We start from the raw sequence: 20,958 nt of genomic DNA on the forward strand, positions 1-20,958 counted from the left end.
GTAGTTGACCTGAGAAAAAGGAGTATTGGAATACGGATCTTCTGACTTTATGTTTCACTTCTCTGGTGAATTTTCTATTTTTTTTTGTGTCAGTACATATAAAGTGCAAAAGAGCTGACTGCCCATCCAAAATACGTGTTGTCTAAGATGACATTCTTATGGTAGTTAGCTTAGTGAACGTGAACACATCTCATTTTTAGATGATCTGATGGCCAATTCATGCACAACAAACCAATGTTTTATGGATCCATCAATATAACCACTCTGCAATTCCTCTTCAGCTTGGATCTTATATCTATCTCATCATATAGAAGACGGCCAAAACAAATATTGTGTATTTCCTTGTTTTTTAAATTTACATGAAATGTCGTAGCGTTAGCACGCGTTAGCACGGGCAATGTACTGGTATAAATAGGCTAGCAACCAACAGCAGCTGCCCAACGTGAATGCCCTGCGGTAGCAGTCCTTTCGAGCGATCACCAGATCAGCAGCAGTGTCGAGCTTCTTCAGCGTAGGAAGACGAGCCCCTGCAGGCGCACCCCTCAATCCTCCAAGCGCCGTGACAAGTCCTAACGGGCTCCTGCTGCCGCTCCTCCCTCGTCCCCTCCGCCGCTGCGCCGATTTGGAGCAGCACCGAGAGCCCCCAAAGCCGTGTTGGGCGGACGAACTCCTGCAGGCGGGCATTGGAAGATGGTGACCCCCGGAGAGGCAGGCGACGGCGAAATCGACCCCTCCTCCCTCGTCCCCTCTGCCGCAGCCACCAATTTGGAGCAGCCCGGAGTCCCAGCGCCGTGACGAGTGACCGAATTAGGTGCGCGAGCTCCTGTAGGAGGCTGTGTGAAGACGACGACCCGGGGAGTCAGGCAGCGGTGATTTTCGGGGAGAGGCGACGGCAAATTCCGGGAGGCGTGCCACAACGATTTCTAGGAGTGGCGAGCAGCGGGGGGCGACGGCGAAAATTGGGGCGAGCAGCGGCGTGCAACGGCGAATATCGGAACGGCGGGCGGCGGGCGGCGACGACGCACGCAGGAGCGAACTTCTCGGCGGATCGAGCTGTGTGACTGTGTATGTTAGGGAGAAGGGAAAAATACTAAACTACCCTTAAGAATATTTAATTATATTTTTTCCAGATCAATGGCTATCAAACAAACCTCATATAATTATACTTGGTAAATAAATGCATTTCCTTGCAAGTGATCGATTCCCCTGTCGTCGTCGTTGCTTGCTTGCTCACGGACCAGCATATATGAGGATTCTTCATTGCTGCGTGTGCATGCACACACTTGCGTTAGTGCGTGAGCACCGTAACTCAGCAGTACTGTAGGGGTAGTAGTAGTAAGTGGCACCACCATATTCTCATGGTCTATCTATCTGTAGTTCTACCTAGCTAGAGGGGTCAAGTTGCATTGGCTGGCTGGCTGGCGCACTTGGTGCCTCAACTCGTCCGTGCCAATATGCCATAGCCCATAGACATAGTACACCCTCTGGCCTCTGTGGTGGATGCCTATGAAGCAGGGAGAGTAGAGAACTAGAGATAGTACAGTATCTGATCCTTGATTGTTGAGACAGACGGACAGTGGCCCTGTTTGTTGTGATGGGTAATTCGTCGACACGCACATAGAGATGAGCCACAACGGGAGACCTGCTGAGGCATATATCCATACGCACCACGTAATTCGAATCACTCGAGAGCCTATCCGATATATGCTCTAGAATTTTGGACCATATATATTCTCCTTGGTGTGTTCACGCATCCTCCGTAACACGTGACACGTGCACTACTGTGGAAGCAGCAGGGAGCTGAAGGATCATGCGTCCAATCGATCTCTTTGGACCATGCATTCGTACGTGGAGCTTCACGTACCAGATTCTGAAAATTTTCACGCACCAGATTCTGAAAATTGGTCGAACTACGGTTCGAATTCTCATGGAGGCGGTTCGTTTGTTTTGCCTTGGACACTTGTCGCGTCCATCGTTTTTCACCGCTTCTAATGTTTGCAGTTATCTTTAACTTAAAATTGTGGTGCTCGTATCCAAACGACGAAGACGTGTGAGTTTAATTTTTTGTACTCACGTATATGTATGTTTCCGCCGATGAAATGTCGTCTGAACACACGCCACGCATCAAAGTCTTCCTGCTCTTCAGACTTCAAAGGGCACACCATATATCTCTACTGTATATTTCTGAACACAGACGGCCAGCTATTTTTACACACGCACGTAGTAGACGTACGTACAAACAAACAGGAGAACGTTTATTTGTGCGTAGGATCAGGAGAAAAGATCTGCGAGCGAGTTGTGGACTTGTGGCGGACACGGAGCCGATCGAGCCCGCCGCGCGGCGTGCGCTGCCTGCCAACGATGGATCGGATCGGCCACTGTTGTCCACTGAGGAGCGAGGACGGAGGAGACCCCGCACCCCTGGCGGCAACGCCTGACGCTGCCGCTGCCGCTCGTGCTGGCTTTGCCGTTTAGGTGTAAGTTGGCGGACGCCCCACCGCGCGGCGCCGGCCTAACAAGCTAGCAAGCCTAAGCCTCCCTGACACGGTCGTCCTTTCCTTTCCTTCCCGTGGTCTGCAACTGCATCTGCGTCTGCATGCATGCATGCATCCACATCCACATCCACTGTCCACCAGAGACGCGCGTCTTCCGTCTCGATCCGCTGCGCCGGAGCGGGATCGGCTGGTGTGATGATGAGCGAGTCTGCGAGTGGACAGTGGAGTGGAGCACCACCTGCCGCCCGGCACGCCAGCCCGTGGCCACGGTAGGCTAGTAACAGCAGGGAGCCGTAAACCGAGCACGTACGGGACAGGCGGCAGCGGCGAAAGGCTGCGCGAGTGATGGGTAGGTGGTGCGGTGCGCGCTCGGTAGCAGATCGAGAACCCAGAGCCAGAGCGCGATCGGTCGGTGCTCGACTGCTCGTCACCGACGGGGCAGAAAAAGATCCGCCTCCAAACTGAAAGCCCTCAGAAAATGATGCGGCTTCTACCAAAATGCCGAACTGGGTCGCTCGCGAGATTTTTTATTCAAAAAATTCGCAGGAGTTTTTTTTTTTTGTGTCTGGAACAACAAAACTCCAAATTTACTGAATGTAACCTTGTCCAGTACCGGAACTCCAGAATCTCTCTTCCAAACTACGACATGGCTGCCTTGAAGCCAAACAAAATAAAATTCGTTGCGACTGTTCGGTACGGTATTCACCGGCGGCCGGCCGGCGGGAGCCACATGTAATGTAACGGAAATTACGCCAGTGGAAGTTTGGGACCCAACACTTGGTAGGCACACCAGGATTGATTTCACTCGCTCCACTCAAAGGATGCGCCACAGGCCTACAGCAACGGGTGCGCGGCTTGGCTTAAAGCCGCGGGTGCGCCCGCGGGAGATGTAGATGCCCAGTCCGGACACGGACAGAGACCCGCGGCCGCACCGCAGACCACCGCACCGCACAGCACAAGCAGGCCGGCCTTCTGAGAATCTGGTTTGTAATACGCAGCACCACACGACGCCGAGCCCGAGCCGGACCGGCGCCACGCTCCCTTGCGGCGCGGAACAAAGGAGCCAGGAGCCACCGCCGCCACCACCGCCACCACCGCCTCTTCCTCCTCCTCCTTTATTCGCTCTCCTCGCTCCCGCATCCACCACCTCTCCCGCCGCACCCAGCAACCCCTCCTCCTCCCCCTCCTCGGTGAAGGCCGGCCACTGGTGGCCGCAGTGGACGCCCGCGCCTCCAGGTAGACTAGCTAGCTAGCTAGCTATCTACTACCAGGCCGGGGCTTGTCCATTGCTGGCACATCATCATCAGGTGAGTCGTCGTCGTTGCTTCATGATCGATCTGCTGCTTCTTCCTGCGAGCTTGTGTGTTACGACCCCAATAACCGCCTGCTCCCTTGTCGGCTCCGTCGTTATGGCGGTGTGCCGTGTGCGCAAGCGCGGCGCGTTATCATTTCTCTAGGCTCTTCGCTTTCCGTGGTCGGGGGTGCAACCCACACGCCGGCACGCCGCATCATATCGTAGATGTGTTGCTTGAATCATAATTAACCTAGGTTTCTTGCACCCGCCGGGCGACATTTGTTGTTTCTTGCAGCTGCCTCGAGCAAGCGACCGGATTCGGATCATGAACCGGATGGAAATGCGGTGACGACGACCGACCGACCTGCGTGCTAGCTGATCTCTACCTCTAAGGTGTGTGTTGAATTCGATCAGCATCAGCTGTGTTTGTTGTTCTTCCTTGATGATGGTTCCTTTTCGTTAGAAGAAAAATGAACTGGATCATCGTCAGTAGCATTTCTCTGTCGACATAGATGGATCCTTGTGATATTCGACCGGGTTTCTTGAAAGTTTAGGAAACACGCACGTTGTGTCTGTTGGTTGTATACGTACGTACGTACGTAGTTGCTGTTGATTAGACGATTAACTGAATTTTTGTACGTATGGAGTAAGCCATGTTCCTTTTTGCCAACAATCCAAGATCAGGATATGCTCTACAGAGAAAAGGAAAACGCATGCAGTCGGATATGTGCGCTGACTACTACTGCCCAAAAATATGACATGACCCCTCCTCTCTCTCCTGCTCTCAGTTTCTCATACAACAGCTGAGGGCGGAGCTGTGTGGCTTTTCTTTCAGTTGGTGAATTCTGATTAACAGTAGTCGGTAAAAACGCAGCAAGAGAAAAAAAAGTTCACACGGAGAACTTATTAATACCTATACTTTAAGTACTAGACTAGATCATTACAGACTCTACGCAACGTACCCTAGCTACCAAAAACAAATTTATTTACTAGCTACCTAAATGAAAACTGCAGGAATAACTTCACTTGCATGCATAGTTGCGACAGGAAAAAAGGGAGAAAACAACCCCAACACTACTACTACCATTCATCAAGGAATTCAGGCTCCTTTGCTTTATTCCATTCCACAATCATCATCCAAATGCTTTGCCTGCTGCCTACCGCTTTAATCTGCTCTTTTCATTTTTTTCCCTACAAACATCCAAAGCGCTCTGTGTGACAGTCACAGAAAAGCCATGTGTGTATCCTCTCCGGCAGTCCACGGCGCTTTCGTTCCCGCCTCTTTAACCGTAATCCCACTCCAAAGCCAAGCTCTCTGCTCTGCTGATTTATATTTTTTTCGGGTATTGCGCATATGTGTTCATGTTATCCGGTCGTCCCGTCACACGCACTCCTTTTCTTTCAAATGCCTATCACCTCTTTGCGTCAACACTATCCCTGTCAAGGCGGTGAATTCAGGCTCTTGCTAGCCTTTTCCAGTGCTTTGCAAAATTGCAAGGCTCTGGACTCTGGAGGGAACCTTTTGACGTTTTTTTTAAACTGATTCATTACTCAATTGACAAATCGTTAGACATCATCCGGAATGGAACTTGTGACAAGCTCCTCCCTTTTGATGCACCAATAACCTAAAGCAACCAAAGCATGGGCAGCTCTATTGCCAGCTCTACCTAAGTGATTACAAGCAAACTCATTAAAAATTGAAACTGACTAGGAACTTAAGCTCTTCAATCAGAATAGCATCTGGATTTTAACACGCAATGCAATAGTTGATTGCAAGCACTGTTCCAAGGAAAATGATACTAGCTAGCGTTCATGGGGAAAACGGCACCGTTTCTTGGAACCTAGTATAACTGTTAGGCTCAGCCTACCTAAGTGCCCAGCTCACATATATAACACTAGCTAGTTATCAGTGGCATTACTGGCAGTAAGTTATATGCTGCCACAAATAGGAAGCAGGAATACATATGGCTAGTAGGATGTAGCTAGCATGCATATACTACAGTGGCACAGTGCCGAAACTGGGCGGTGGTACGTGTTGCCCACAAAGCAAGGCAAGAACAAAGCAGGTCTTTAGGGCGATGCATGCCCATGCTTTGGCGCAAAGAAACACATCGTTTTCGACCGCCAGCGACGAGGGATGTGATGCCAGTCGAGCGAGACGTACGTAACGAACTAGTACGAGCTCAGACGCATCACGCCCCTTGCGTGTGAACAAATCTCCTCCTTTTGTTTTTTGTCTGGATTAATCTTTGTTTACCTGATTACCTCTCTCTGTGTCCCGTCGTTGTATGTGTGCAGGAAAAGGAAAGGAGAGCAGCGGGCGGTGGTGTTAAGTTCTTGATCGGGGGCCGTATAGATGACGCTTGGCGCCGTGGCCGACGACATGGAGGCCGGCGGTGGTGAGCACAACGGGAGGCGCGCGCGGTTCACGGAGGACTGGTGCTGCTGCGCCTGCGCGGGGCTCTTCCTGGGGCCCAACCCGATGATGGCGCGCTACCTGTACGCGCTCATCTTCCTCGTCACCAACCTCCTCGCCTGGACCCTCCGCGACTACGGCAACTCCGCGCTCGCCGAGCTCCAGCGTGCGTACCCATTCTTCGATCATGCCTGTGCACGCACGCGCGCATCACGCGCACTGCATGCCACCGATCGACATGCCTATAGCCATCTCGACCTGACCATGGCGTGCGCGTGCAGGGCTCAAGGTCTGCCAGGGCGCGCGCTACTGCCTGGGCGCGGAGGGCGTGCTGCGGATCAGCCTCGGCTGCTTCCTCTTCTTCTTCGTCATGTTCCTGTCCACCGTGAACACGCGGAAGGTGCACGACTGCCGGAACTCGTGGCACTCCGAGTGGTGGCCGGCCAAGCTCGTCCTCTGGCTCGGCCTCACCGCCGTCACCTTCCTCGCGCCGTCGCCGCTCGTCCAGCTCTATGGTCAGTACTTACTCCCGTCGATCATGTGTGTTTCCATCCAGATATATACAGCTCTTTTTTTTATATATATCTTGCTGACGATGCTGGGGCGTTCGATCCGTTCCGTTCCTCTGAACAGGGAAGGTGGCGCATTTCGGAGCAGGGTACGTTTCGTGTTCTTCAGCTCAGCATCCAGGCTAGCGCCGATTCGTTCCTCCATAGATTATATAATAATCATGTCCTAATGAACTTGTCTCTGAATGAATGAAATCGCAAGCAGGGCGTTCCTGGTGATCCAGCTCATCAGCGTCACCAGGTTCATCATGTGGCTCAACGACTGGTGCCGGTCAGAGATCACCCAGAAGAGATGGTAGGTTCACTGTCACTGCTCGATACGATCGTGCTCTCTGCTGCTGCCTGCTAGCCTGCTGCTGCCCAGCCCATGCATGCTGCAGCTGCTGCTCTTGCATTTTTACAGTACCTGGCTATCATGGACGCATGGTCACCGTCCGTCCTGTTGCGAAATGTGCATGCAGCCACTTGCAGATTCAGGCGGTATCCATCGTCACGTACGTGGGGTCGCTGCTGGGGATCGTGCTCATGTACGTGTGGTACGCGCCAAGCCCGTCCTGCAAGCTCAACATCCTCTTCATCACCGTCACGCTGGTGCTCGTGCAGCTCATGACCTTCGTCTCCATGAGCTCCAAGGCAAGCAAACACGTACATCCATGCTCTGAAAATGGCGTTCATTCATCATTCACAGATGGGGTTTGGAAATGCAGGCTGATCGAATCTTGTTGGTTGGTTGTTGCCCCTTGCATGAACGAAACAGGTGAAGGCAGGGTACCTGGCGCCGGGGCTGATGGGGATCTACGTCGTGTTCCTGTGCTGGTCAGCGATCAGAAGGTGAGATCGATGGGTTCTGAAATCCTGCCTGTGTGCTGTGTATACAGTGACTGCATCTGAAATTAATCAGTAGTACGATTTCCTTCATGACTCATCTCTTTTTTTCCCTAAAAAAAACAACAACAGTGAGCCGCACACGGAGGTTTGCAACAGGAAGGCGGCAGTTGCCACGAGCGCAGACTGGGTGAACATCGCGGTAAAAAAAGTAGCCAAAAAAGTTCAGTTACAAACTAGTCTGACGAATCGCCATGTGACTGACAAGAGGTGTGTGTGTCTCTCTCTGGCAGAGCTTTGTGATCGCCGTCATCGTCATCGTGGCGGCGACCTTCTCGACGGGAATCGACTCCAAGTGCCTCCAGGTGCGTGCTCTCAACTCTCATTTCAGCTGAAGACTGAACCAACTGATCATACCTGAAAGTCTGAGCTCTGAAACGTATGGCACGAACGAACAAACAAACTCGCAGTTCAAGCAGGCGGAGGGGGAGTCGGAGGAGGACGACATCCCCTACGGCTTCGGCTTCTTCCACCTGGTGTTCGCCATGGGCGCCATGTACTTCGCCATGATCTACGTCGGCTGGAACGCGAGCCACACCATGGAGAGGTAAGTGAGGTCAGATTTCAGAAGGGAGAACCGGAGAAGACAGAAAAAACTCACTCACTCTGAATATAATCCACTGAATATGGTCTCATGTCATGATCGATATCCGCCGCCGCAGGTGGACGATCGACGTCGGGTGGGCGAGCACGTGGGTTCGTATCGGCAACGAGTGGCTGGCGGCAATCGTGTACAGTAAGTACCTGAACTTGCCCCTTCTTCGCCGCCATGCGCGGGCTGTGTTCTGCTTACTGACGACCGGACGAATGAATGCTTGCTTGCACTTGTCGTATATATGCAGTATGGATGATGATCGCGCCCGTCATCTGGAGGACAAGGCAGGTGGGATCGTCGGCGGAGGCATGAACAGTTTCACCGATTCTGATGACGTGATGACAGCCAAAATTTATATATATACAAACGCAAAACAAATGAAAGGGAAAGGGAAAACGGGAAGAGGTGGTGCGTGCTATGAATTGCATGTAGGCATCGCCGACAAATTCGCATTCCTGGATGTTCGTTGGTCAATGAGGATGTACATGCACTGCTGCTCGATCGGGTAGTTTTTGCTAGTCTCGAGGTGAAGACAAGATGAGGCAAGAAAGAAGAGGCAATTCAACTAGGGAGTACTATATATATACTACCACTAATCCATCGTGAAGCTCGTTTGAGGAAGCTCATCATTGACCTCGCTGTACTAAACTATCTGAAAAGCATAGAGCTTGTTTGGTTGGGAACCTGACAAAGCAGCTGTCTAGTCCAAGCAGCAAATCCGGACTCGCCGGCCTGAGGTTTGGATTGCTGCCCGGCCGCAGCTGTCTGGGCAGGTTACCATCCGAACACTCCTATACTCTTTTGCACTCCCAAGTCTCCCATTGTCTTTTGCTTGTCAATGACTCGCTGATGCTGCGGGGGCGCGGGGCTAATAAGAGCATGTTTTGGATGCTGTCTGTCAGGCAGCTGCCCGCCCAATGCAAGCAGTGATTCCAACTCCAGGGCAACGAAATCGTGTACCTGGTGGGGGTTGCTTGTTTGCGCGGTGCCTGGCAGATCTATCTATATCTAATATCTATCTCTATATCTATATATCTATAATACTAAACCCCACTAGCCAATCTTTACATACAAGTAGTTCACCTTAGCAGTTCACTATCGCATATATTTAATTGTTGTCATTAGTATGCCACGCCATTCACTACCATCAATTTATAATAGTTTAGCCCTTCATATAAGTAATTTAGTCTAATCTTATTCTAATTCATCCGTAATTCTCGTAGCAACTCTCGTAGCAAGGCGCAGAGTATGCTTCTGGTTCTCAAGGTTTGTAAGCAAACATGTCATAATTGTTTGGACTCAGAATTGTTGATGTCTTGGCAAGACTGAGAGGCGTTAGATGAAACCAGGACGGTCTACGTATAAACGAGCATATGCGTCTATGAGGAGTTGTTTGGCCAGGGAACCTTGCGTCCTTCCTGACCAGGCAGCAGTCTAGGCCCTTGATTTCGGGTGTCAGGTGGCCAGATGTCTGCTAGGGTAGCAACCAAATAAGCCCTAAATGCATATACACAAATCTATCTGACCAAGATCTATTCAATTCGTTGTGAACAATCTTATTATATTATAGAAAAAATAGTTCAAGTGAGCATCACCATAACAGAAAAACACTATGAAATATATATTTAAAATAGGAAATAAAATAATAACAAAACAAAGTAAAAAATAAAATTAATAAAAACTAAAACAAAATATAAAGATACACCATGGAATATATAATGAATATTATCGGACCAATACAAAATATACAACGGGACATCTCGTGAATATAATGAAAACGTCATGAAGGGAACAATAAAAAAACACATAATCGAACATCTCATGAATGCTATAGGAACAATAGAAAATGCACCATGAAACATGTCATCCATAATACACGAGCAATCCTAAACACACTGTAGAACATCTCATGATTACTTAGAAATGTACCATAACGATAGATAAAGAAAAATAAATAGTAAATAAAAATAAAAAAACATAAAAATAAAGCGGAAAATAGAAAGGAAAGAAAAAAATAGTCATGCAATGGAGGGAAAAAAAAGAAAGAAAGCATAAGCCAAAATCTAATGTTCTGTGCCCATAAAACAATTTTTGCAGAAAACGAACTGAACTCCTATTTTGTGGGCTGAATGCTGGTTGATTGGACCGAGCTCCAACTTAGTGGGCCAAACTTGAACTTGATGGGCCAAAAACTGGTTGAATGGGACAAAAAGAACAAACAGGGGAGGGAAGGTCGGACGCCTCCGATCCGGTCTGACGAAAACTTTTTTTCTCGAATACACAAAAGATTTACGTATCATTGTAATTAAGAAGAAAAGAGTTTAACCATACATACAACACGCTTCTAATGAGCATCCTAGGAGGTTTTATAGTTGTGACTGGACCATTCTAGTAGACTGTTTCAACTTCGATATTACATAAAATTAACAACCGAACTACGAGCAGCGCACTAACCTACGGAGCTGGGCGTCTCCGCTAGCGACCACGCGACTCTGCTCCGTTATCCGAGAAGAGTCTTGTACCAGTCGTAGCACTGCTCGCCGGGAACAGCGCGTCCAGTGCTTCCACTTCGCTCGACGTCCAGTTCCTTGCGAAGAACTCGTCGTAAGCTCCCTTGGACACGGATGAGATTGGACCTGCCGACGGTGCAAAGCCCATCCTCCGCATGAGGAGCACCTCGTCCCGCTTGAAGATCGAAATGTGCGCCAACGGCTGAGCGATAATCCGTCTGCTACGTTTTAGCATGGGTTGCCTCATGGTCGCCACCTATGCCTTTGGGTGGAAGAGACGTGTAATATAAGCGTGCCTGTGCGTTGTTATGGAACAACTAAAATTTTATACTAAAAACTATACGGATCGTACGATAAGATAACAATACTGTAAGATATTAAACTGGACATTTAATCCAAAAAATAAAGTTTGTGAAATTAACAGTCACTAAGAGCACGGCACCGTAGGCTCATAAACTCTACTATATAGACATTTCCGTAGATACGACTAAAATAATGTTTTATATCGGCAAGAAGTCTCCTGATATTATAAACTAAATGAAGCAATCAAATATATCAGACAAACATTGCTCAATCCACGTATTGGTGACTTGAAACCTATTACATAATTGATTAGTGTACCTAAATTGCTTGAAGTGCTTCTCCAGCGAAGATTATGGCATGATTTTGATTAGTAGGCTTGCCTTCTCCAACCTCTAATGGTTTACTAGGGAACCTTATCCGGTAGATTTTCTTACAATAAAATAAATATAAATTGATTCTAATACACCTAGCAAGGCAGTAACACTAAAGAGCGTACCCAGTGCAGAGAGCTCCCGCTTTGTGTGGGGTCTGGAGAAGGGTGTCAGTGACAGTTTAATACAATCATGTTCTCTGGCTAAATGATAGCGACACAAAGCTACAGCTATTCATGGTCTATATTCTTCTAAGTTGAAGGACAGTTCTCATACTGAGCAGTGATGAAGGACATATTCAATCAGTTCTCTGAGAAAACGATCCTGACAGGTTGTCGAAAACAGAAGGATAGTTCAGAGAAATAAGGCCATTTTATCGTATAGTAAAATATATTGAATGAACATGTAGGTAAAAAAGTGGCCCATTTTACACATTTTTTAACAAATCAGTCTTTTATAAACAGGTACTCCTCTTTTGTGCTGCGGCCATCAGAAACTACAATATCTTCACTCTATAAATGTCTAAATAAACATACGTGACAAATTTAAGTAGAAACATAGGCAAAAAAATTATGTAATAGTTTTATTGGAGCATAAAGCACACTATAAATCATTCAGTACCAACTTCTTTGGCAAGAAGGAAACTAACAGGAATAAAACGTCACAATATAGATTGGAAATTTATTCTCTCAATATTACAGTAGGCTCTGCTCTCTGTTTTTTCAGACCCTAGGGAATACTATTGTGATTTTTAAGAACCCAAGGTAGAACGCAATAGCAGCAATAGTTGACATGGTATTATGGTATCTAAGACAATGGGCATATCGGGCAAGCAAGAGCATCCATGCATGGGAAGCAGCAAAAGATGCCAATTCTCAGCCTTCAAATAGTCACTTCATTCACCCACAAAAATTAGTAAAAAATGGTAAGCCGACATTAGCTACATGTAATGAGGTAGTAAGGATAGGCTTTGGCATGGCCGATTATGAGGTGTGGTACACATATTTGCCAGGTGGCCAATGATAAAGTCACGGGAGGTATGGAAATTGGAGTAAAAAACAAAAGGGATGGCAGTGGCACACAGTGATGTATCCAAATTAACCTAGGATAATTTTCAGTTAAAAAAACGAATATGTAAATGTAAATTAATGGAGAGAAACACACACCTTCCATTTTAGGATTTTCACAGTACTGCTGTGAAATCCTGCACGACCATCATGGCTTGAAAAGCAAAAACCTACTGATACGAATCTTTATTCTCAAAGTTAACATGTGCATTATTTGAAGCATGAGCCAAGGAAGGTCACCTTATCATACACAGCAACTGACGCCTATGCGTCCCCCATCCTCTCATTAATCCTTTGCATCCTCACCTAAGGAGGAAGGGTACTAAGCGGTTAGAATAGTGCAGAACTGAATTACAAACGCACAAATGAAATCACAGATCTCTTGGTCGCTAAGTGGAGACATCGAGGAAATCAAGAAATCATGCTGCAAGTTGACTGCTATAAATATGGTTGTCTGCTAATAGGTCTAAAAATGGTTTAGGCAGCCTCTAGATGAGATGAGACTTCCCAAGTGTCCAGAATAATAAACATGTGAGAAAATAAATATAGCGGGATCAACAATTCTGAACTCTGTCCATACACAGAAGAGAACCGTTGAGCTTGACATCCATAAAGAACAACTAATACAGTGAAAACTGAGAACACATTGGAAAAGTTGAAGATGGCACAAATGTGCTGACCTTGAACTTGTAGTAAGATGGAAAGGAAAGGAGGCCACCTGACCCTACCACTAAAAGCAAGGAGTTCATGTAGCGGAAATGTACGGTACAAATTTATGTGAATATGTAAATAAGCGAAGGCTATAAATGTAGGAAATAATTTTGCAACCATAAGGGGAGGACGCAACATGTAGAAGGCAAAGATACAAATAAAATTAAAAGCATAAATAGGTTACCTGAAGAACAATGTAAATAGGAAACTCTGTTTTTTCACGGAAGTATCGTAATAAGCAGCACCTTGATTAATGGTTTGGATTCAATGAGACCCAACACAGGTGTGGTAGATACATACCTGAGTAAAAGCACATCTATATAAACCAGATCACAGTGATATAAAAGAAAACTGAAGTAAAATATATGCCAGTAGCGGCAGGAAAAGAAGGTAAATAAAATCATGAAGCAAAAACTAACAATTGTGTTTTGTTGTATAGATATGTACAAAAGCTGAAAGACGCTATTCTCTATTGATGTATCCTATGCTATAACTGGTTACCAGACAAGGTGTTGTATACCATAGTGACCAACTAGTTCTGTAAATATGTTTATGATATAACCGTATTATAACTAAAATATGACCTCAGACTAAAATATTGCATTACTGGCCCTCATCAAAAAGGAAAAATATAGGGCTTTGTTTGTTTCACCTTTTTATAGTTGAATTGTCGGTTTTAGCGGCCCCTTCTGGTTCAAAAGACGTCATATGACTACTAATAGTTACCGTCTCCATGTACATGAACAATGCAAAGTAACCGAGGCCTAAACAATGCAAACTAATTGAGGCATGAACAAAGATAATAGTGCCATCATCAGCAACCTGAGTGGAAATAGCTAATTAGCTTAGGAAAGTTTTTTTTGTTGAGTACAGTACCTGCTCAGTGCCTTCATTGCTGAATACTGTTGTTTACAGCTCTTAAATATATATTAGCAAGTGTCAATTTTAGCAAGTATTGCTATGAAATTGCCAAAGTTCAACCAAGATGTCAACCAACAAAACTACAAAGAGGCAAGAACCAATATATGATAGAATTAAGATGTCAATGAACTCTAAATATATAGGATAGATTAATGAGAAGAGGCAAGAATCAATGATCGAAAAATAGATAGGGCAAATGAACAACTTAATTCTGTAGGTGCGAACCAACAAAATTACAAACCTATTATTTATTACAAAACTTAAATGATCAACATCTTGAGCTTGAAACTTCAAAGCATTAGCAGCATCATAACATAAGATCACTACCAATCATCATTTGTTTATCAACTTGGAGCTTTAAGGCATGCCGACAACTGGGTTAGTCTCAGAAATTGCACAATATAAGTAGCAGGTCATGCCCAGTACCTTACAAGCAAACGAACATCAGATCATATCTTTGAGCAATGGGTATGGAATTTTCATCATAGGCTGAAGAAGGGAAAAATGGCAAAGTGGAGAGCGCTATAGAAATAGGATATAAACTACAGCGCCTATATACAACTGCAACGGCAAAGGTAACAATTTTTTTTCTTAAGACGAGATTTTTAGAGGCCTTAGAAACATACCAATCATCATTTGTTCATCAACTTAGAGCTTCCAGGCATGCCGACAACTGGGTTAGTCTCAGAAATTGCACAATATAAGTAGCAGGTCATGCCCAGTACCTCACAAGCGAATGAACATCAGATCATATCTCTGAGCAATGAGTATGGAATTTTATCAGAGGCCGAAGAGGGGAAAATGGCAAATGGAAAATGCTTCAGATCTTAGTAAGATTGCACCAGGTATTTATCGAAATAATCACAAACTGAAGAGTGGCTAAGGAACCTATGGATCCACATTAATATGTAGGTATGAACAGTGAACTCTTAAGATAAAATCTAAAGCGAAATGAGAGGGTAATTCAAATATGTGTCGAAAACCCGCTGAATCAGCATTCTTGAATGCAGGCACAAAATCAAACATGATTGTTTGCGCAACACAAACTGTAGTAAATATCATGTTGGCCATTCTGTTCCCTTCGTATACATGACAAGGAGAACAAGAGCCCCCAAAACACATTAGAACATCTTGACAAAGTCGATAAATGAGATACTTTGTACAGATAGATCATGTATAGGTAATATCGGTATTAGAAACTGAAGAACACTATCAGGAAATTAGAAAAAGGCTGCCTTTGTTAAAATGAACCTATATCAGCAGTGGGCATAGTTGCTGTCAGAACTGTAAGAAACATGACAAGCAAAAGTCATCACAGACAAGCAAAGTGGCTGACAATGCTATCACTAAGAATAGGGCGTGTGCTCAAAACCAAGAGTGTATAACCTGAAGTCAACATCATTGATCATAGAAAACAATCATAGGCCTAGTATCAAGAAGAATATATGTATGGCTCTGGACAATAAGAAGCTGAGATTGCACAATTATGTGTTATTGACATCAGAGGCAATGGTCATAAGCAAGTATGAGCGCAAAACCAAAGGCAATGATCAGATTAGGCAAAGGGAGAAACCATCAGTGGCAATGACACAAAAATCAGAAGCTCTCAATTTCAGTTCGGGTTCCCATGAGTAGAGGGCATCCACATTAGGCAGAAGAATGTGCACCATTCCATCAGAGATACTGGACTGATTTGTACTGCACAAGAGGCAAAATCTCTTCTTGCCTCGCTGTCTATCGTCCGTGCACAGCGCCACCTCAAATTTCATAACTAAGAGGCAACTCCAATAAACAGTACTGTCCCATTGGTGGCTCCAGAGCACTCAGTACACAAAATAGAGTCGATACAAAGGGAGGTAAAAAATCAAACCAAACAATTGACCATTGCCTCAGTTATCACCGAAAAAGCATAAAGGTTTCAAAGCACACAAAAATAGAATAGGCACAAAGAGACGCAAAAAAAATCGAAGCAATCAACTGACCATTGCTGCAGTTATCATGGAAAAGGCAGAAAGAGGTGCAAAAAAGTATAATCAACAGTGGTCATGGTGTCTGTGTCAGCTATCAATATAGTAGGGAGACATAAAAGGAATCATTGAAAAAAACAGAACCAAGCAACCCAACCAATGGACCATCGCTTCAGTTATCATTGAACAGGTAGGAAGAGACAAAAAAATACAATCAACATTGCTCATGCTCATGGTCTCAGCCACGGAGAGAAATTGCGGGCGACGTGGACACCTTGAATGAATTGGGGGTCACGTGGCCGAATTAACATGATGAAGGTTACCTTTGCTTTAACAGGGCAAATAGATGATCACTGCACCAAACACTAAAGATTTATTGTGTATCCATCACAGCACTGTCCTATTCCCTCAAATTAATCTAACAGCAAGAGGAAAGTGTACTCATCATTGTACATGATCAAAATCATGAGCACCGCAGTGCACTAAAATACGAGACAAATACAATTGACATAGTGAATTGGGCTAATTCTAAATTTCTTTGCAATAATTAAACTCCTACGGTTAGCCCAATTAACCCCTTGTGCCTAGAAAGTGTTTCTATTGATCTAACTGCACAAAAGTTTAGCACCGTAGGTTCTAATCCTACTCTAGCATGGCAATTCTAGGAATGTAAAAGACAAGAATTGAATTGCTCAAAGTAAATGCTCAAAGTAAAGAGAGAAGGAGGAACACGACGATGTTTTACCGAGGTATCGGAGAGTCGCCACTCCCCACTAGTCCTCGTTGGAGCACCCGCGTAAGGGTGTAGCTCCCCTTGATCCGCGCAAGGATCAAGTGCACTCTACGGGTTGATTCTTCGACACTCCGTCATGGTGAATCACCCACAATCGCTCACAACTTGAGTTGGGTCATCCACAAGCTCCGTCGGATGATCACCAAGCTCCCGATCATCACCAAGCTGTCTAGGTGATGGCGATCACCAAGAGTAATAAGCACGAACTCTCACTTGACCACGACAAGCCTAATTAGAAGGATGGATGCACACTTTGCTACTCTTGATCTCACTAATGAGGGCTCTCTTTGGGATTCTCAAATCTCAATCACATCACTAAGACCTTGCTCTTCTTGGCACTCTCAAAGGTGTTTCTCAGCTGTTGGAATGAGCAAAAGTACCCCCACACACGAATGGAGGAAGTATTTATAACATGGGCTGAAAAACAAACCGTTATGTGCCTCTACGGGGTGACCGGACGTGCCGGTTAGTTCACCCCGAACTCCAGTGTTTATAGTGTGACCGGACGCTGGCCAGCGTCCGGTCAGCACTGACCAGATACGTCCGGTCGAGACTTTTCCTCTCTGGAACCTTACTGGAGTCGATCGGACGCTTGCTCTCAGTGTCCGGTCACTTGACCTCTCAGCGTCCGGTCGCACCAGACGAAAACACCTCGGTCAAATGAACTGACCGGACCCTGAGCCAGTGTCCGGTCAGTATTTGACCCTCCATTCACTTCCAACTCTCGATCATACATGAATGAAGTTTGCTCCATTGGATCTAAGGGCTGTTTTGAAGCTACCTAGTGCTAGATTTAGCAAGTGTACACCACACCTAACTCGCTAGACTCACCTAGGTCAAGTTACCCGTCCATACCCCCCTTAATAGTACGGCCAAAGGAAAAATAAAGTCCTAAACTACTCTAAGTGTCTCTTCAACTTCAAACGACACTTAGAACTAGTCCATCCTTAACATTGTCGTCCATCCTTTGAAAATCCGAAACGATTTTCATCGTAGGGGCATGACCACCATGATTGCCCAATCGATCTTCATTACCGTGACCTAACTTAATTGCCTCTGCAAAACACACGTTAGTCACAATAATCATGTATTGTCATTAATCACCGAAACCCAACTAGGGGCCTAGATGCTTTCAGGTACTCATTCCACATTTTTTTGGGTAGTGTGCCCACCTTATTTATACATTTCTAGTACTTTTCTCTATGTATTTCTTTTTTTTACAACTTCATTTCTCTATATGAACGACTTTACCTTTTCCAATCACCATAAAACTGGTCACGTGCAATTATAGCTGGCATTCTGGTTAAGACCAAATAATAAAAGGGACAGGTAGGGATCACCGTTCCTGAAATCAAAGTACGAGAGAGTATAACAATAGCACTAGTAGAGAACTAGGGTGGCTTAGCTAGTTAAGTTTCTTGTGGAAGAATGTATCTATCTGGGTTTAAATTCTTATTTTGCTTGGGTACTCACATTTTTCTAGATTTATTTCAAGATCAACGACGCTATTTTCTAGTGTTAGGCGATACTCCTCAGATAGTAAGATGTCGAAGGTAATTTTATCTATTTTGAGATCTACCAGGTTGTCTAAAACAATGCTATTTAGTGATATGTTTATCGTGACTTTGTCGATCTTAAAATTTATTGAATACTTCCTTGATCCTGAAATAATTCCACATGTATCGTTTCGAAGAGTCCAACCTTTTAAATTTGATTAGATTTGTGAAAGTAAATATTTGTATCTCCTAATATGTTTATTAAAAATATATGAAGTTATTAATTTAATAACACTCGTTACGCATCACAAAGATTACTGTATTTTTTATACTTAATCAAATTTAAAAAAAATAATTTAGTCGGAAGCATGATTGTAGTACTACTGTGTTTGAAAAAAATATAAAACAACAGCATGAGTTTTATACCCTCCGCATCTTCAGTTTTCCAGCGCCGTTTGGACTCACTCTTTTGCCCTGTTCGTTTGGGTTTATAAACCGTATTTTTTTAAGTTAACGAACAGTATTTTTTTCTCACAATAAATCAGCTAACAATACTTTCAGCTATGGCTTATCGGAAGCGAATAGGGCATTTGTCTCTGAGCACGTCATGCCAGGACAGTGCAACTGGACTGACGCTGACAGACAGATACTGGCACGCTTTGTACTCCGTAGTAGTACTCCGTCCGTAGTCTACTAGTACACCGGTCCAGGAGATTCTACAATGGGTCAATGTTCCTTGTGGAACGAGATGATTAGTAGGAGCTTCCAATTCGGTGTGCGTGTATACAGTATGCTGGTTCCAGGCTTCTAGAAGCTCAGGAAAGTATCCGACCTGCTCAGCCCAGCTGTCCTCTACATTATTGCGTATATCATGCAGAAATAGGGTAGCAGAAACTGAATATGGAGGAGAGAGCTAAGCATCAGCGAAGCCACCTGTCATGTATCTGCATTTGTAGATAAGAATAAGAATACCATGACTTGTGTCTAGTACGTACAGTAATTCCTCTAATGCATCCTATATATACCTATATAGATGGAGGCCACTAGCAATTATTTATTGCTATAAAGCTGCATCCAGCTGTTAGATCATGTGGCATCCGTTTCATCCTGCGGTCTATTTTTGAAGGTATTCACTACCTCACATGGGTACTTCTTTTTTCCATCCTCTATGCAACTGAAACATGGTACTTGAGGAGCTCTCCCAACCCAGTGTCTTCCTTAAACTGGTCTCCCACCCATGTGTGTTAAATGCTAGGTATGCAACCGTAGAGCCTGCATGCTTGCTAGTATAGATGAGAGGGTTGAAGTTGTCTGCATAAATTAATCCTTCCACCACATGGTCTTCTAAGTTTCTCCAGGGAGGTTATCTCATCTGACAAGCCTCCAAGTAATCTCACAGACAAGAGAGCCTTCATGCAGCGGTGCATCTGCTGATTGCTTAGGCACCGCCACACGGACAACTATTGCATCCACGTCCTAACCAAACACTACCGCATGCGAGATATTCATACATGTGGTGTTCCATCGGAGTTGAAATCAAGATTTTAAATCTCCGGCTATAGCCTCCGCTATCTCCGGCTATAGCTGTTTGAGAAGGATTTAACTAAGTTTTTTCATGTACAAGTTAGCCCTTAGCTGCCGCTATAGCCTGCTATATCCGGCTATAGCCTGTTTTCGGACATAGAAAGCTAAATGGCTTAGCCGGCTATTTAAAACCTTGGTTGAAATACATGTACTACAAGATGAGGCTCTTAAAGAATTTAGGAACTACTAGATATTATGCGAGATATTCATGCATGTGGTGTTCCATCGGAGTTGGAGTATAGGTACTACAAGATATGAGACTCTTAAAGAATCTAGGAACTACTAGATATTGATTTTCCTAAGGTTTCTGTTACTCTAGCCCGGCTCTAGGTACACATAGTTTATTTCATCTGATCAATTTTATCAAACATGTGCCTACTCTGCAACATTATTATACATCAGATGGAATTCAGTAGTTAAAATAAGCCATCATATTTTAGTATCTATTTTGAGTTTCATTTTTCTATATGCTCCGTTTACTAACTTTCCTTTATAGAGATTTCATCTAAAGCTATTGTTTAAATTCCACCAGCAAACGTGCGGGCGAAATCACCTAGTTTTATATATGTTTTGTGTCGTGAGCAATGCATGAAGAACGGATTGGATGTGAGACGAAGTTGTCCAGGAAGGACGCAAGTCATGTGGCCATACTGGATGACACCACGCCAAGCATCGTCATAGCAGCTGTTTCTTGGTTTGGGAGCGCGCTTGCTGCCGAAGCCACGTCGCGCGCCATGCACCGTGTGCCGTGTAGGACTGTAGGTGCTCGAGCAAATCATACTTTCTCCGTCCCATAATAAATAACCATGTAGAATTTTTTAGACAAGTTAAGGACACAGGCAAAAAGCACACATGTCCAGAGGATATCTCTTAAATTTGACGGTTATCGTTGGCTTCCGACCTTCCATATTAGGATTCAATGTTGTGCATAAGTTAATTTCTTAGACAAAATTTAAACCATATAATGTTGTTTATGATGGA

At 45.0% G+C, this 20,958-nt stretch overlaps 1 protein-coding gene across 2 annotated transcripts; it reads left to right on the forward strand.

The window, feature by feature from the left end:
- Positions 1-3,384: 3,384 nt before the first annotated feature.
- Positions 3,385-9,087, forward strand: LOC136461627 (uncharacterized). Of its 2 annotated transcripts, none has more exons than XM_066460911.1 (13): positions 3,385-3,802; positions 4,085-4,182; positions 6,088-6,371; positions 6,487-6,720; positions 6,839-6,863; positions 6,980-7,069; positions 7,236-7,419; positions 7,532-7,605; positions 7,732-7,801; positions 7,893-7,964; positions 8,070-8,206; positions 8,322-8,395; positions 8,502-9,087. In XM_066460911.1, exons 3-13 carry the CDS (start codon positions 6,146-6,148, stop codon positions 8,564-8,566), a joined length of 1,251 nt encoding a protein of 416 aa, XP_066317008.1. In that variant the 5' UTR covers positions 3,385-3,802; positions 4,085-4,182; positions 6,088-6,145; the 3' UTR covers positions 8,567-9,087. The 2 variants fall into 2 exon arrangements, with proteins under 2 accessions (XP_066317008.1, XP_066317009.1); XM_066460912.1 differs by having other exon boundaries at positions 3,386-3,802; positions 7,236-7,407.
- Positions 9,088-20,958: the final 11,871 nt, after the last annotated feature.

Source organism: Miscanthus floridulus, chromosome 6, assembly GCF_019320115.1.
Source record: "Miscanthus floridulus cultivar M001 chromosome 6, ASM1932011v1, whole genome shotgun sequence".
Lineage (NCBI taxonomy): Eukaryota > Viridiplantae > Streptophyta > Magnoliopsida > Poales > Poaceae > Miscanthus > Miscanthus floridulus.

Excerpts from the sequence above, each read along its gene's own strand:
- LOC136461627 (XM_066460911.1), top strand. The coding sequence starts at position 6,146 with ATGACGCTTGGCGCCGTGGCCGACGACATGGAGGCCGGCGGTGGTGAG. Across the intron at positions 6,372-6,486 it reads CGCGCTCGCCGAGCTCCAGC|GGCTCAAGGTCTGCCAGGGC; the intron begins GTGCGTACCCAT and ends GTGCGCGTGCAG. Across the intron at positions 7,420-7,531 it reads GCTCCAAGGCAAGCAAACAC|GTGAAGGCAGGGTACCTGGC; the intron begins GTACATCCATGC and ends TGAACGAAACAG.